The 15237-nt window shown below is 51.9% G+C and overlaps 5 protein-coding genes across 5 annotated transcripts; 4 read left to right on the top strand and 1 right to left on the bottom strand.

Annotated features, from left to right (window-relative positions):
- Positions 1-1172: 1172 nt before the first annotated feature.
- N7498_010369 (uncharacterized protein) lies at positions 1173-2715 on the top strand (the record flags this gene model as incomplete). The annotated part of the gene is made up of 4 exons (XM_058457425.1): positions 1173-1400; positions 1469-1531; positions 1608-2234; positions 2305-2715. The coding sequence occupies 4 exons, from the start codon at positions 1173-1175 to the stop codon at positions 2713-2715; spliced, it is 1329 nt and encodes a 442-aa protein (XP_058304324.1).
- A 1308-nt stretch (positions 2716-4023) lies between these two features.
- On the bottom strand, positions 4024-5427 carry sun1 (SUN family protein UTH1; the record flags this gene model as incomplete). The annotated part of the gene is made up of 2 exons (XM_058457424.1): positions 4024-4068; positions 4132-5427. The coding sequence occupies 2 exons, from the start codon at positions 5425-5427 to the stop codon at positions 4024-4026; spliced, it is 1341 nt and encodes a 446-aa protein (XP_058304323.1).
- A 3028-nt stretch (positions 5428-8455) lies between these two features.
- On the top strand, positions 8456-9707 carry N7498_010367 (uncharacterized protein; the record flags this gene model as incomplete). The annotated part of the gene is made up of 2 exons (XM_058457423.1): positions 8456-8524; positions 8577-9707. 2 exons carry the CDS (start codon positions 8456-8458, stop codon positions 9705-9707), a joined length of 1200 nt encoding a protein of 399 aa, XP_058304322.1.
- A 365-nt stretch (positions 9708-10072) lies between these two features.
- On the top strand, positions 10073-11255 carry N7498_010366 (electron transfer flavoprotein subunit alpha/FixB family protein; the record flags this gene model as incomplete). The annotated part of the gene is made up of 3 exons (XM_058457422.1): positions 10073-10378; positions 10446-10614; positions 10678-11255. 3 exons carry the CDS (start codon positions 10073-10075, stop codon positions 11253-11255), a joined length of 1053 nt encoding a protein of 350 aa, XP_058304321.1.
- Positions 11256-11642: 387 nt separating this feature from the next.
- On the top strand, positions 11643-14875 carry N7498_010365 (putative sister chromatid cohesion factor (Chl12); the record flags this gene model as incomplete). The annotated part of the gene is made up of 3 exons (XM_058457421.1): positions 11643-11865; positions 11916-14421; positions 14470-14875. 3 exons carry the CDS (start codon positions 11643-11645, stop codon positions 14873-14875), a joined length of 3135 nt encoding a protein of 1044 aa, XP_058304320.1.
- Positions 14876-15237: the final 362 nt, after the last annotated feature.

Here is a 15237-nt window from a genome sequence, read left to right as displayed (position 1 = left end):
TCAATACGCAATTCGAGAATGCAGCTAAATTACCGGTCTGGATCTCCTCCGTAGTAGCTCCAATTAGATTTTAATGAAGCTTTGAAGTTGAGCAAATACAAAGCGAATCTAAAATTCTGTTCAGGTCCAGCGAGTGCGTATGCAATAAATCTAATTTTTCCACATCGGCATACATCTGCGAAATCCATTTGGAGTGCTGGAATGATGCATTATCTATGACCAGGACAAATTTTGGCTCCGGCCCAAGTCTGATGGACATGGAGGGGCACTGAGGTAGGTGTGTATGTGAGTTTTTCGCAATATACAGTATTGTACGTAGTTGAATCGTTCAATTATTGTAAAGAGCGGAAGCTAATTATATATAACTTAACCTAATACAGGTCTGGGTAGTTTTTGGCTGATTTGTAGGCCTATAGGTCTACATTTTGCCCCATGCTCAGCATCTAGGGCCTTTATGCTGACCACGAGGCAAAATGTACGGCCGAAGAAACAAAGCATGAAGGTCTGCGGGTAAGGATAAAGAAATGAAGGAGAGGAGAAGAAAAGAAGAATATGGGTTCGTCGGATACGACGGGTGCCTGGGTACGTTTAAGTGAAGGTAGTGTAGATGGAAGAGACTCACGCCCCAACCACGGGTCTAGAAGTTTGAGGGTGAGTGGTTGATGCCAACACGCTCCCGGTCGAAGATGGTGTCGAAGATGATTCGAAGGCTTCGAGATCCAGCACTGTTGCTAGGCCCTACAGGGTGGAATGTGAGTGCCACCCACCATTTGCAAATGGCAAGGGGTTGTATCTTGCCGGTAACGTATGCCTATCTGGGTATTATTCTACTTGCCGGGCAAGCTTTTGTAACTTAAGTCAGATAGATGTCATTGACTGACGATTCTTGGGGCGAAAATAAGCTTAACACCGTTTTGTTTGTAGCGCGGGATTCATCGCGTTGCACTTGTGACCCGCCGGCGATGTGATTGGATGCAGTGCGACTTGTGCCGTCATTGACATTTCGCGTCAGCATCACCGTTGTCGACAAAGATCCCTTTAGTTTCCCATGGATTTTGCCAGGTGAGAAGATTTCTCTTCATGAATACGTGCAATGAAGCTACTGCTGCCTCTATATTTGGCGTTATTCAAATAAGCGGCCAAGGGACATCATCAAGCTCAAACCAAGCTTCATGGCCTCCACAGTCTCATCTTACCTTTACCCATATGCCCAACAACTTGCACTCCATGTCCTTCGGCGTATCTCGGGTGCACACCTGAAAGTCATTATTGCGTATCAGGATCCTTCAGAAGTCATCCAGGTGGGGGATATTGATGGCTCCGAGCAACCCGAATCTACAGTGACCCTCGTCGTCCGAAATCCTAAACTATGGATGAGGATTTGTTCGTGTTTAGACCTAGTACGGCTCAATCGGTCGCATCAAAAAGTCAATATCATGGCACTGACCTACTGAATCCTTTCAAATAGGGGTTTGCAGAGGCCTACATGTTCCAGGAAGTCGACTGTGATAATCTAGGTAAATTATTCGATGTACGTCCATTCATGGCCTTGGACCTTTCATAACAACCTACCTTCCGAAGCCGAAGCCGTCTAACCAATCCAGTAGATTTATATCAAGAACAAAAGCCGCCTAGGTTCCGGCAATCCTATCTTCCAGCTCCTCCCTCGCCTTGCATGGCTTCTCCAACCAACCAATAGCATCCGGGAAACCCGCCAAAACATTACATCCCATTATGATACCTCCAATACACTCTTTGCTGCATTTCTTTCCCCGGACATGAATTACTCCTGCGCCCACTGGGACGGTGATCCACTCGAGTCACTGGAATCGGCGCAGAACCGCAAGATCAGGAATCTCCTGACCAAAGCTCAGATCCTGTCCTCGCATCATGTGCTGGATATTGGCTGCGGATGGGGCGATTTGGCAATCAAAGCTGCTCAGATAACGGGCTGCCGAGTGACAGGGCTGACTCTGTCAGACAAGCAGAAGGAACTCGCGGATCAAAGAGCCAAGGACGCCGGCGTGCAAGATCGGGTGCGCATACTGCTTTGCGACTATCGAGATGCTTCCGGACCGGAACAAAATGGTGGATTCTACGACCGTGTAATCTCAGTGGGAATGTTTGAACACGTCGGCCCTGAATACTTGGACCAATACTTCGAGGTAATTTCCCGACTTCTGCACCCTACTCACGGGCTAATGGTCGTTGATGGAATTACCATGACCAATATGGTATGTATAAGACCAGCTTCTATTCCACTACCTCTAAAGTGCAGTAAAAGACTAAGCGGTTCTCTGGCAGCTCCGCGAGACCAAATCAAATGTCCCGACATTTATCGGCCGCTACATCTTCCCCGGTGGTTACCTACCAACAATTCACATGCTCCTGAGTTCCATCCACCAGGGTTCTGATGGAAGCTTGGAGGTCACTTCCGTGCAGAGTATCGGTCCTCATTATGGGAAGACCCTGTCTGCATGGCGAGAAAACTTTCTCCGCAACTGGAAGACAATCGAATCGGACTATCGTGCCGCACACCATGAGGCGTCAGATTCAGAGGTAGAGAAATTTCGTCGACTATGGCTATACTATTTTAGTTATTGCGAATCGGCGTTTCGTGGGAGACTGCTGGGGAATTACATCATTGCTGCAGCCAGGACGCCAGAGCCGATGGTTGAGTACGGTGCTAGCCTTGAGCAGATGATTGAAAATTAAGTATTGGGTAACTGTGTTTCAATCTAGGTACATAAAGATCATCGCCAAACTTCATTACCAGGGGCTATATTGTAGTGATTTAGCCTTTCTAGTTCTCTTGCCATAGCAGGATATCGCCACATTCGCACATACCAACCTTTGTAGAGCTAGAAGTTGGTGTCGGATTAGGTGGAACGGCGTACAGGTTAACGTTAAGACAATTGAATCTAGTCTCTTGAAAGCCAAAGAATTTAGCGTTCGCAAATTACAAGAGGCAATCCCCTCCCAAAGAAATATGTAGAACTCTACGCAGGCCCTCTGCGTTGCCCCTCAGCGGGGGCATCCACCGTAAGTTCAATAGATTAAGCCCGACAATGTCGCGCGGCCACTCACAGAAAGAGCACGGATACCTCACATGTTGGTTAACATTTTTAGAGAAGCACTTCATACAATCGATCATGCAAATCAGTGGCGCAGATATGACGACTGGGGTAGGGTCTGGCCATCTCCAGGCCTTTTTGGATATGTAGATCACATTCCGAGGAAGATCAGCAAGGAATTTAGGTTACTGTGGAAATATCATAGTTGATCGTTTGCCATTTCAATTCAAGGGATTTAGATCCATGTGTTGCCATCGTGCTGAGTGCACTGGGGGTCGCGTGGGGTGCGTGGATCTGTCCTGAGGTACGCGTGGGTCACATCTCGGTGACTATTAGCGTGATGAAATCATAGTTTGGAGAACGGGCCAGTGGAAGAAAGATTTGTAAATCATGGTATAAGACAGACGATAACAGAGCGCAGCGCAAGTAGACCTGGAACCCATTCGTATTCCTTTTCAAGGACATAGACCAGCTATGTCCACAGGCCACAGTCTCCAGTCAAACGGACGAGCACTATATCGAGCACGCAATCAAATAGCCAAACAAAGTCAATTGGAAAGACCATCCAGGTTCCTTCCATCAACAAAAGAAAGAAAACAATGGATAGATCTGATAATCAGATTGTTTGCACTTGAGGTACTGAGATAAACGTAGCCATAGAGTCTCCGGAGGGTCGGAGACATCCGTGAAAGAAAAAAAAATAACAAGGATTGAATTCCCTCCCCAAAGGCCCACATCAAGCACAAGATAAAATTTAAGATACACAGAAGAAAGCAACCCTTCAAGTAACAAACCGTGATATGGACAAAACAGCACTGGGCACGAGTCAAGGGTTGCCCCTCTCCAAGGCTCCAATGGCGTGTTCAAAGGATAAAAATGATAAAAAGCTCATCCAAATCCGTGGACCTTTCTATTTTCTTGGGTCGGAAATAGGGGCATCATGAGACGCTTAGTCGTAGAAGACGAAGTAAGCGTTGCCAGAGGACGAGCTGGCCTGTGAGAGAGAATGTGATTAGTCGAGACACTTGCGATAGAAAGAGAGTCTTGTGGAACTTACAGTGCAGCCGTTGCCGCTGGAGATCAGACCCTCGTTGTTGTAGAAGTTGCCGTTGCCATCATAGCTGCAGTTGTCGCTGAGGTCGTCACCAATCAGCTTGACCTTGAAGTCAAGGTCGGCGTTGGTGGTGGGCTCGTTCTTGAACATGGAGAGCCAAGTGGAGCCGGCACTGTAGCCAACACCGAAGTTCATGGGGGCCCAGTTACCAACGGGCTGGGAGCCGTCACCCCACTGGCAACCCTGCTCGACGGAGACGCCCTTGTTGTTGACGTAGTATTGAGCGGAGGTGGTCTTACCCTCCCACTTGAAGTAGGTGGCACCGTTGGGGCAGGTCAGAGGGTTGGTGCCGCCGGCAGAAGCGAGGAGAGGAATGGTCTCAGACTCAGTACCAGGGTAGTCAGTACGGCAAACAGCAACGTTTTGGGACAACTCGTTGCGGATGTTGACACCACCAGTACCGGGGATACAGATCTTCTTGGAGAGAGTGGGGTTGGTGAGGTAGAGCTTGCCGTCCTTGCACTGAAGACCACCAACGGACTGGCCGGTGGCGCCCTGCTCAGAGGGCCACTGGGACTTCTGGTAACCAGCAGGGCAGGCGTACGAGCACATGGCGCCGCTGGTGCAGGTCTGGCCAGAGACAGCGGTGACAATGTCACTGATCACCTCGTCCACGATAGAAACGTACTGGACACCAGCCCAGCCACCAATGCCGAGGTAGTCGAGGGGAACGGCACCGTAGTCGGAGGGGAAGGTAGAGCAGTCGAGCTCTCCATCGGGGAAGTCAGAGTCGACACCGGCGCCACCAGAGCTGGGGCTGAAGCTGGAGCTGGAGGAGCTGCTGGTAGCAGGGGCCTGGTAGGTGGAGCTCGAGCTGGAGCTGGAGGTCGAGCTGGTAGTGGGCTCCACGGTGCTGGTGCTGCTGGAGGACGAGCTGCTAGGGGTGATGGCAGCGGACGTCTCAAGCAGAACCTGGGGAGCAATGGTGGAGGTCGGGGTAGGGGTGACGGTGCTGGAGCTAGTGCTGGTCGGGCAGGCAGCGGGGATGGGGCCGTCGAGCCACTCCAGCTTGTGGTCAGCGAGACCGGCACAGGCTTCATCCAGACTGATGGCCTCGGTGGAGCCAGACTTGCTGGGGTCCATAACAACGAAATCGTACACGGTGGGACCGGGAACGGCGACGGTGTTGGTCTCGGTCTCAACAGCGCGCTGGTGGAAGTGAGCGTGGCCGTGGCCGTGAGCGGCCGCCAGCGAGCCTGCCGTGGCAAGGGACACGGCAACGGAGTTGGTGAACTTCATGGTGAGTTGGGATCGGTGTCAAATTGTGAATCTGTAGGAAGAGGAGTTGAGTCAGTGAGTGCGATCGCCAAGTGACTATTGCAACTTCATGTCATTTCGTCGCTGCCTCGGGTTCTCCGCGCTTTCAACCTATTCAAGATTGACCGCGCATTGAGTACCAGGCTGACGCGACGGAAATTTCCATTCTCCTCCGCATCATATCCTCCATGTCGATCCGAGGGTGTTGTAGGGAACGGTCTCACGTACATCAACGGCAAACCAGTCGCGCGCTTCGAAAAGGGCTGTACAGATGGGAAGGGAGAGAGCGACAATTGTTTTCCAGTAAATGAACGTGGTAGAGAGACGAATCCCTCAGGTCGGATGGGAAAACTTCAAGGTTGGAGGAAGGAAGAGAAGGGGAAGAAGAGAGGAAGGGAAACTCCAGGGGCGAGGGAGGAGTCGGGCCACAATACACAGCGATACGCCCCACGGAGGAACAAAACGCTAAAAAGGGGTGAGACAAAGCCCCGAGTGGACCCCCGTCATTTCTTTAACGATCCAAGCTGGCCTCGACCGGCCTGACTACCTTGGCATTCTACTGTGTACACAAATACTCTTTCCGTTTCCTACCGCCCCATGAATCCCGTCGACACTATGGATCCTATGGAAATGGATACCGTGGGCCGCGAGATGACGAGTTTTGGTTATTTACCTTCACAGTTCGCTGCCGAAATTACCATTTCCAGGGGTCGGCCAATCAGCTCCTGCAGACGGGCAGGCGCCAGGAGACGGGGCCCCACTCGTGCCAGGCACACCAATCACGCGCCCGGATGGCCCCCGAAATTCCTCGTGTATCCATGGGTACCGTTTGGTATTCCCCCCATGTCTACTCCGTCCTCTTTGAACATGTGCCACTGCCCGCCGACTCCCGTAATGTGTGACTGTATGTTATCGGCCTTTGCTCGTACTCTCTCTCCTGCCAAGCGACCGTTGCGGAGCGTAGTCCATACTGCTCCGCAAGGTTAAATCTGCACATCTGATGATCCCACGCCAGGGGCTGTGTCTCCTGGCAGGCCCCGTCTTGCTTTTACTGTAGGGGGAAATTGCGTCCTGACTCCCCAGCTTCCCAGCTTTCCACCCCAGCCTCCGGCTTCGTTTGTAACTGCCGGCCTAAAATTTGGTCTTGGGAGTGAGCTAAGCCCGGAAGGGGCATTCTGCCCCCTATACGCCTGGGGACCGGGAAGGTCCACAAGGATCACGATTTCGAGCGATTGTTTAATTAAGACCGGACACTTCTCCAGACTCCTGGTTCTCCCGCTGTGAACTGGGACTGACGTAGAACTGAGAACCCGCATGCACCGCAGATGAACACCGACAATCAACCCGCGCTCGACCCCTCGATAGTCGGCCTTTCAAATGGCGATAAGCGCCTAGGGGCCTGCTTCGTCGATCCGCAGCAATCTTAATCGTCCGCGTCATGGCTCCTTCATTTCCCGTCCATTACAACTAGGTGTATTCCCCCTGAATCGTTACATACATACGGCGGTGACTGGGATTCCTGCGCCTTTCGTATCTGAGACTCCATCTGGCCGGCCCATGCTCCTGTTGAATCAGCCTCTAATATGTTGCACGGCTTGGCGGTAGGGCAGATGCAATCAACCAAGGCATCATAGACGATAATTGATAAGGCATTACTATACCCCGTAATGAATACACAATAGTACATTCAAGCGAACCGACGACCCCATACTCCGTCAGACCCGACAATACTGGTGCCTATCTTATAGATCCAGCCTTGGCCTGCTACCTTGGCCTCCTAAACCCCGGCAGTTTTCTATACTGCGGCTATCCTCACCGGCCCGACTCGCCCCTTGCGAGCCAGCCTCCGAACTCTTCGGGGTTCCTGGGGCCCTGAGGCCGCTTTTCTTCGGTGGCGCATTATTACTAGCGGTAGTTGACGTACCTCTCTTTGCTCCACCGGCTATGTTTCCGCTCAGGATCTGAAGATGAGCTTTTAGGGTGTGACGGTTTACATCCTGCCGAACCCGATCACGTTAAAGTCGACGTCAGGTCTTTATCACATTTTAATTGTTTTTGGGTCCTCTCTTTTGCATCGTTTGTAATTCCAAACGCGTTGCCAGCTGTTTGTTTGAGCCCGACTGGTCCTTGCGGAATGGGCCTGCAAACAAACTGCCTGTCTCACCTCGCTGCCGCAGATTGCTATAGCACAATTCGGATGTAGGATTTGCCACTTCCTCTCGGTTGAACTGTGGCCGGCAAGGCTCAGCCAGCGGTGGCTCTGAGCCACTATAAATAGCAGGCTAAGCCGCATTGGCACCCCTCGTGTGGCTCGCTCGGGACCGTGTGTGGCTTTTTTTAGAAAGAAGATCGTCGATTTGTAAAATGTGTGCTTGCAGGGTCTGAGACAATTTCAGACCATGACATGCGCCATAAATGAGCTTGTAAGATATCTGAAACGTTGCCAGTTGCAGTGCGGGTCATCTGGGACGTAGCGGCCGTGCTTTGCAGGCATCACGTCTCGTTCGATTCTAGTGACGCATGGTAATTTGATTAGATTATGTTGATATTTTAGATGTGTACATTGAATAGGATTTGGTTCTCGTGCTGCCCATGTCGGCCTTAATTGTTTAAAATTGTTTCCCTTTTTTTGGGGGGGGGTTTTTTCAGGAGAGTAACTGTGGTGCAGGTATTCAGTAGACAATGGTTGTGAATATATATCCAACGTACCGAAGTTCCCAAAATGCAAAAACCAGCCTAATCACCAAGTACCTACCTTAGAAAGCGATGTAATACCCACTAGCCACATCTACCTGCTTTAAATCCTTGTTCACCACCTGGAGAACCCTACATATGTAATCAAATACTAAACTTGTGAGGACCGAAACTGGACCGGTCATGCCTCAGGCCAACACAGGTCCAGACTAACCATTATGCCAAGCCCGGGCAAATCGTCACCGCCTTCCGAGAATTTTTTTTTTATCTTCGATAGCATCGCCGAAAAATCGAGTCGAGTCTACAACCCGACAAGATGCCGTCCTCTACTGCCCTCACCTCCAAGGTGTCTACTGGATCACCGTATCAACTGGACACACCCCAGGTTTGTGACAATTACCCCCAGAAAACCCAGCGCACCTACTAATTGTTGATAGGTTGTCAAAGCCTCGTCCGCGCTGCTGCGCCATATCAAGTCGAACCAGGAAGCGAAGGAAAAGTCCGCGACCAAGAAGACGCTGATCGGCGACAACGATGAGGACTCCGATGATGAGGAGACTCCTCTCAACAACGAAGCCATCTGGCTCATTCTCACCACCAAGAAGCACGTCGTGGACAAGAACCGCCTGAAGCCCGGCAAAATCACCATCCCCCACTCCCTCAACTCTTCGCCCTCGCTCAGTGTGTGCCTGATCACCGCCGATCCCCAGCGCAGTGTCAAGGACATTGTCGCCGACGCCTCATTCCCCCAAGAACTCTGTTCGCGCATTGAGAAGGTCATCGGTTTCGGCAAGCTGAAGCAACGCTACCAGAGCTTCGAGAGCCGCCGCCAGTTGCTCGCCGAGCACGATGTCTTCCTCGCCGATGAGCGCATCATCACCCGCCTTGTTCCTACTCTCGGAAAGATTTTCTACAAGTCCAGCAAGCGTCCCATCCCCATTCGCATCCAGAAGATTGAGAAGGTGGACGGCAAGCGGGTCAAGCAGGACCCCAAGAAGAAGACCAGCAAGGAAGAGAAGCACGCCGAGTTTGCTGCTCCCCTCATTGTCGCCAAGGAGATCGAGCGCGCATTGCACAGCGCCCCTGTTCAGCTCGCTCCTTCTACCAGCACCGCCATCCGTATCGGCTCTTCCAAGTTCACTGCTGAGCAGTTGTCGGACAATGTTGCGGCCGTTGTCAAGGGTATGACCGATAAGTTCGTTGCTAAGGGCTGGAGGAACATCAAGAACATTCATATCAAGGGTGCCAACACCACGGCTCTGCCCATCTGGCTGTCTGATGAGCTGTGGGTGGACAACGCCGATGTCTTGGAAGACGGTGCCGAGACCGCTGCCATCGAGGATGGCGCCAAGGCCAACAAGAAGCGCAAGTCCACTGGCGACGAGAAGGCGATTGAGGGAAAGAAGACTAAGAAGACCAAGTCTGCTGATGACGAGGACGAGTCTGCCGAAGTGGCGGCACGGAAAGAGAAGCTCCAGAAGCTCAAAGCCCAGGCCCTTGAGGATGGGGAGCCGGTCAAGGCCGACACATCCAAGGCTGGCAAGAAGAAGAGAAAGTCCACCTCATGAGCGGGTCTAATTTGTTCTTTACCTAATGTTCTGCATGTAAAGGGTATCTTCGGCGTACAAAATATATCACGTGTGTTTCATTATGACTATATTCTGTTCACATTATGCATATTTCTATTCCAAAAAATCCTGGTATAGAAGTCAAGTAGAACAGAACGCAATATTGACTAGAATAGACTCGTCCATCGCGTCATACTCTAGGATGTGATGCCTGCATTAGCCGAGTCCGACCTCGGGAGTGCGGGTCTTGGCATCCCGACGATAACCACATCCTCAGATCACCGCGGATCACCGAGACTCAAACTCGACCAACTTCCTAACACATTGGGAGAGTAACATCCTTTCACCACCGTTCCGTTGTCCCCATGATTCCTCTCGCCAGACACTCCGTTCTGCGGGCTGCCCGCTCGCAGATTTTCCCCACCCCGACCCTGAGACAGCCCGCTTCGTCGGCCCTCGCCCGTCTCCTCTCCACCCTCGCCGTTCTCGAGCAGCGCGATGGCAAGCTGCAGAACTCCTCCCTCTCCGCAATTGCGGCTGCACAGAAGCTCGGTGGCCCCGTGACGGCCTTCGTGGCTGGCTCTGGTGTTAAGAGTACCTCTGCTGCCGAGGCGGCGAAGATTAAGGGTCTTGACAAGGTTGTTGCGGTCGAGAACGATGCCTATGAGAAGGTACATACTACGTGCAAAGCCCTTAGATATAGCTCATGCTCATCTCTCATTTCCCCTCGATCTTTAGGGCCTTCCCGAGAACTATGCCCCTCTTCTCGTTGAGAACATCAAGAAGGGTGAATACACCCACATCATCGGTGGCCACTCGGCCTTCGGCAAGAGCCTCCTGCCCCGCGTGGCCGCTCTTCTGGACGTCCAGCAGATTTCCGACATCACCGGCATCGAGAGCGAGGACAGTACGTACACACCGAGTCAAACAGTTTGACATGTGACAGAACCGGTGCTAATCACTAGGACAGCCTTCATCCGCCCCATCTACGCCGGTAACGCCATCCTGACCGTGCAATCGACCGACAACATCAAGGTGATCACCGTGCGTGGCACTGCCTTCCAGGGCGTCGAGACCGAGGGCGGCTCTGCGGCGATCGAAGACGGCGTGGACTCTAACGCCGCCGCTACGACCGAGTGGGTGTCCGAGGAGCTGGCCAAGTCCGAGCGCCCCGACCTGGCCACCGCAACCCGCGTTGTGTCCGGTGGCCGTGGCCTGAAGTCTAAGGAGGAGTTCGACCGTATCATGCTTCCGCTAGCTGACTCGCTCGGCGCTGCTATTGGTGCTTCTCGTGCCGCAGTCGACAGTGGCTTTGCCGATAACAGTCTGCAGGTTGGCCAGACCGGTAAGAACGTTGCGCCGCAGCTCTACCTGTGCGCTGGTATCTCTGGTGCTATTCAGCATCTGGCTGGCATGAAGGACAGCAAGGTTATTGCTGCTATCAACAAGGACCCAGAGGCTCCTATCTTCCAGGTTGCTGACGTTGGTTTGGTTGGTGATCTCTTTGAGAAGGTACCTGAGTTGACTGAGAAGGTGAAGAACGCTTAACGGTCGTGTTTTTTTATTATTTTCTCCGTTTTTGCGATGACCTCTTGAGCAGGTCGCAAGCTTTTTTGTGTTGAACCGTACAGAATACCACTTAGAGAGGGCTGGAGCCGCCGCTCGGCCTAGTCACTTTGCAATATAACAAAATCTACCACACAATTTGGACTCGTTTAGATGAAACCCAATTCTTCCTTTCTGTCCATATTTTATCTTCATAATTGCTTAACTTCAAACAAATCTGCAGAGCGCAGTTCATACATGGGATTACCAAAACGGGACTAGCGCGTCACCACGCGTCGGCGCGTCCGCGATAATCGAGGGGAATTAGTTAGCAAGTCCACCGTCCAATTGCCAAATACTCCAGATGCGCGACATGACCGAAACGTTTGAATGATCCCATCATCGCCCGATTTCCTTTCATCATTCGACCCTGCCCTCCACCTCCACTCCGAAGACCTCAGCAACGCGCCCAACCCTCCCTCCGAATCATTCTCCGACGATCTCGAGGCAATTCACTTCCAGCGCCGCGAGCAAACTCGCAATAAAGTCGTGATTCAGCACCGGGCTTGGAATTTGTCCGATGTTTTTCGTAGCGACGACGATATAAGACCTGGTTCGAGCTATACGTCTTGTTGACGAGTGTCAGTGCTGATGTGATTGAAGATACTCCGACAAAAGCTGTCGACGAGACTCCGCGGAAGATTACCAGAACCCCGGCTCGGACATTATCTTTCCTCCCGTCTTCTCCCCCTGTAACGACCATGCCGTTTATTTCGTCGCCTGCGGCTGCGGTGCTGGGCAATTCGGACGGCAACGCGCAGAAGAGAAAAGCGCCCGAAGTCGGAGAGAGCTCGCAGTCAACAGAGCCCAAGCGGCAGAAATACGTCGGTGGATTTGTCGACGAAGATGACGATGATGAGGATAATATCGTTGCTCTAGAAGAGGAACAATTCGAGTTACAGGAATACCCCGAGGCAGATCCGTCTGAACTTCCTGCGATCTTGGAGCAGGAGGAGATCCTCAGTCTTTCTCAACAGAATGATACCACGCCCACAGCCTCGAATCCCCAAACCGAATTGGTGTCTCGACCTATACCTAGTGCACCGAAGAGATTGTTCCAGATCAAGACATGCACCGGCAAGTCGCATCATATTCCTCTACGAAGGGCTCAGGCTCCGGTTTCATATGAGCGCATGATTGCTAGTCGGTCGGAGACAGATCCAGGCCGAGCAAAGAAGAGCTACTACGGAATTGAGATTCATAAATTGCTGGACGAAGCCGCAAAGGAGGCAAAGACAAAAGCCTCTGAGCCGGCGCCGGCACCGCCAGTCCAGACATCGATAGAGAAGAATGAAGGAGACGCCAAGCAGAAGAAGATGGATTCTATGATGTGGACTGAGAAGTACCGTGCTCGCAAATTCACGGACTTGATCGGAGACGAACGCACGCATCGCTCGGTCCTTCGCTGGCTGAAGGGCTGGGATCCAATTGTCTACCCTGGCTTGTCTCGGTCTCAGAAGAAGAAACCTGCCCAGGAGGATGAAGGAGAGCGCGTGCATCGGAAAGTTCTACTACTCAGTGGACCTCCTGGACTGGGAAAGACAACCCTTGCTCATGTCTGTGCTAAGCAAGCTGGCTATGAAGTCCTCGAGATCAACGCAAGTGACGAACGCAGTAGAGATGTGGTCAAAGGCCGCATCCGAGATGCACTGGGAACGGAAAACGTCAAGGGTGCCAATGTCGAGGTCGGCGAGAACAAGGTCCGCCGAGCAGCGAAGCCTGTTTGCGTTGTTGTCGATGAAGTTGACGGTGTTGTTGGAGGCGCTGGAAGCGGCGGTGAGGGTGGTTTCATGAAGGCTCTTATCGACCTTGTGATGCTTGACCAGCGGAATTCTAAGCAAGCAGAGAACGGCGGGAACAATGGCAAGAAACGCAAAGGCGATACCTTCCGGTTCCTCCGACCTTTGATTCTGGTTTGCAATGATCTGTATTCCTCAAGTCTTCGGCCTCTGAGAGCTTCATCCATCGCCGAGATGATTAATTGCCGACAAGCTCCACTGGAAAACGTTGTCAATCGAGTGAAGAATATCTTCGCACGGGAGGGAATCCCCGCTGATGGCGACGGAGCTCGAAGGTTGTGTGAAGCCGCCTGGGGAATGGCAAGCAAAAAGCAGCGCGGCCCTAAGAGTTCTGGATCTGCCGAGGGCGATATCCGCAGTGTCCTCGTCGCCGCCGAGTGGGTGGCACATAAACTCCGGAATGAAGGCTCGTCTATGCGATTAACTCGAGACTGGTTGGAGTCGCGAATCCTCAACACTTCAACAGAAGGCGGCTCTTTCTTCAAGGAAATGAGCCGTGGAGGTGTCCGCGAGATCGTGAACCGTGTCTTTACTGAAGGCGCTGGCTTTTCTCACTCTCCAGTCGGCATGACTTCTTTCCAAGACAAATACGACGGGCCCAACACCAAAGTACCAGCCGGCGTGGCTGACTTGCGGAAACGGCATGCTATCAATCGTCTTAGGGAGATGGTGGATGCCAGCGGTGATCATGACCGATGTATCACCGACTGTTTTGCCGCATATCCCATTCAGCAATACCAAGATGATACCTTCCTCTCAAAGCCCTGCGATGCGTACAACTGGCTTCACTTTCACGATTCCATATCTTCCAAGGTGCACGCCTCCCAGGAGTGGGAACTGGCTCCGTACTTGAGCCAGTCGGTCGTCGCGTTCCATCATCTCTTTGCTACAGCCCACGGAAAGACCGAAGCCGCTGATCATAAAGACGAAGGCGAGGCTGAAGAGGAGCACCCATTCTCAGGCCCCAGGGCAGAATTTGCTGCATTAGAAGCACAGAAGGAAAACCGAGCAATTCTACTCGGATTCCACTCGTCTTTATCTGCCTCTATGACCCGCATGTTCCGCTCCATTGAGAGCGTTGTTATCGATCTGCTCCCGCACCTGGTTCGGATGCTATCACCAGATGTCAAGCCTGTCATCGTGCGCAGCGGCGGCGAGCAGCGCAGCACAGCTAGCGTGCGCAAGGAATCAGAGCGCGCACTCGTACAATCTGCCGTGCGTGTCATGGCCGGAATGGGCGTGACATTTGAGAAAGTCCGAGTGGAGCACGAAGGTGGAGGCCACGGCGGATGGGTCTACAGGATGGAGCCGTAAGTGAGATCCAGTTCCCGTAAGAGACAGACACTGACAGATTCCAGACCAATCGACTCGCTCGTGGCATTCTCAAAATTGGCTACATCTGGATCCTCAAGCGCCAATGTCCCCGTTCGATATGCTGTTCGTTCAGTCCTGGACCAGGAATTCCGCAAGGAGACCACGCGCAAACAGTTCGACGCGCGGAACGCCGTCACGACCAAAACGGTACTTGGAAAATCACCAAAGCATGACGCGGCTCAGAAGGCTATTAGAGAAGGCCTTGTCAAGCGTGACTTCTTTGGCCGGGTCATTCAAGAACCTGTTCGGGAGGCCAAGGATACTGATGGCCCCAACCCGTCGGACGAGACGTCCAAGGCCGGGAGAAAGGTGTGGGTGACATACCACGAAGGGTTCTCGAATGCGGTTCGCAAGCCCATTTCGTTGGGAGAGTTGTTGGCCGGGCTTTGAGTTTGATGTTGGCATTTCTTATGGAGTTTTCGATCAGCATGGCTTTTCATTCAGATTACCCTTTTCTAGCTATTGTTTTTTATCATATGTAAATACTTCCGGTTACGATGAAGAGAAATGTTCCAGAGGAAATCAATTAATTAAAACAACAAATTGCAGATTATATATCAAGCAAAATTTATCTAAACCCATAGCCCCAATAATGTAGTTTTTAGATATCCAGTAAAGCACTTTTTTTTCGCAAATCATAAGAAGCACAAACCCACGAAAGGCAGCGCGAAAACAAAATTATAGTCGGTATTAAGTATCCAGGTCATTCCATCGTCACAAACGCATCAGAAAAGGAGGGTGGTATCAAGGAA

This window comes from Penicillium cinerascens (genome assembly GCF_028974065.1).
Source record: "Penicillium cinerascens strain IBT 15544 chromosome Unknown scaffold_4_segment0_segment1, whole genome shotgun sequence".
NCBI lineage: Eukaryota > Fungi > Ascomycota > Eurotiomycetes > Eurotiales > Aspergillaceae > Penicillium > Penicillium cinerascens.
This window is presented reverse-complemented; position numbering and strand designations above follow the sequence as displayed.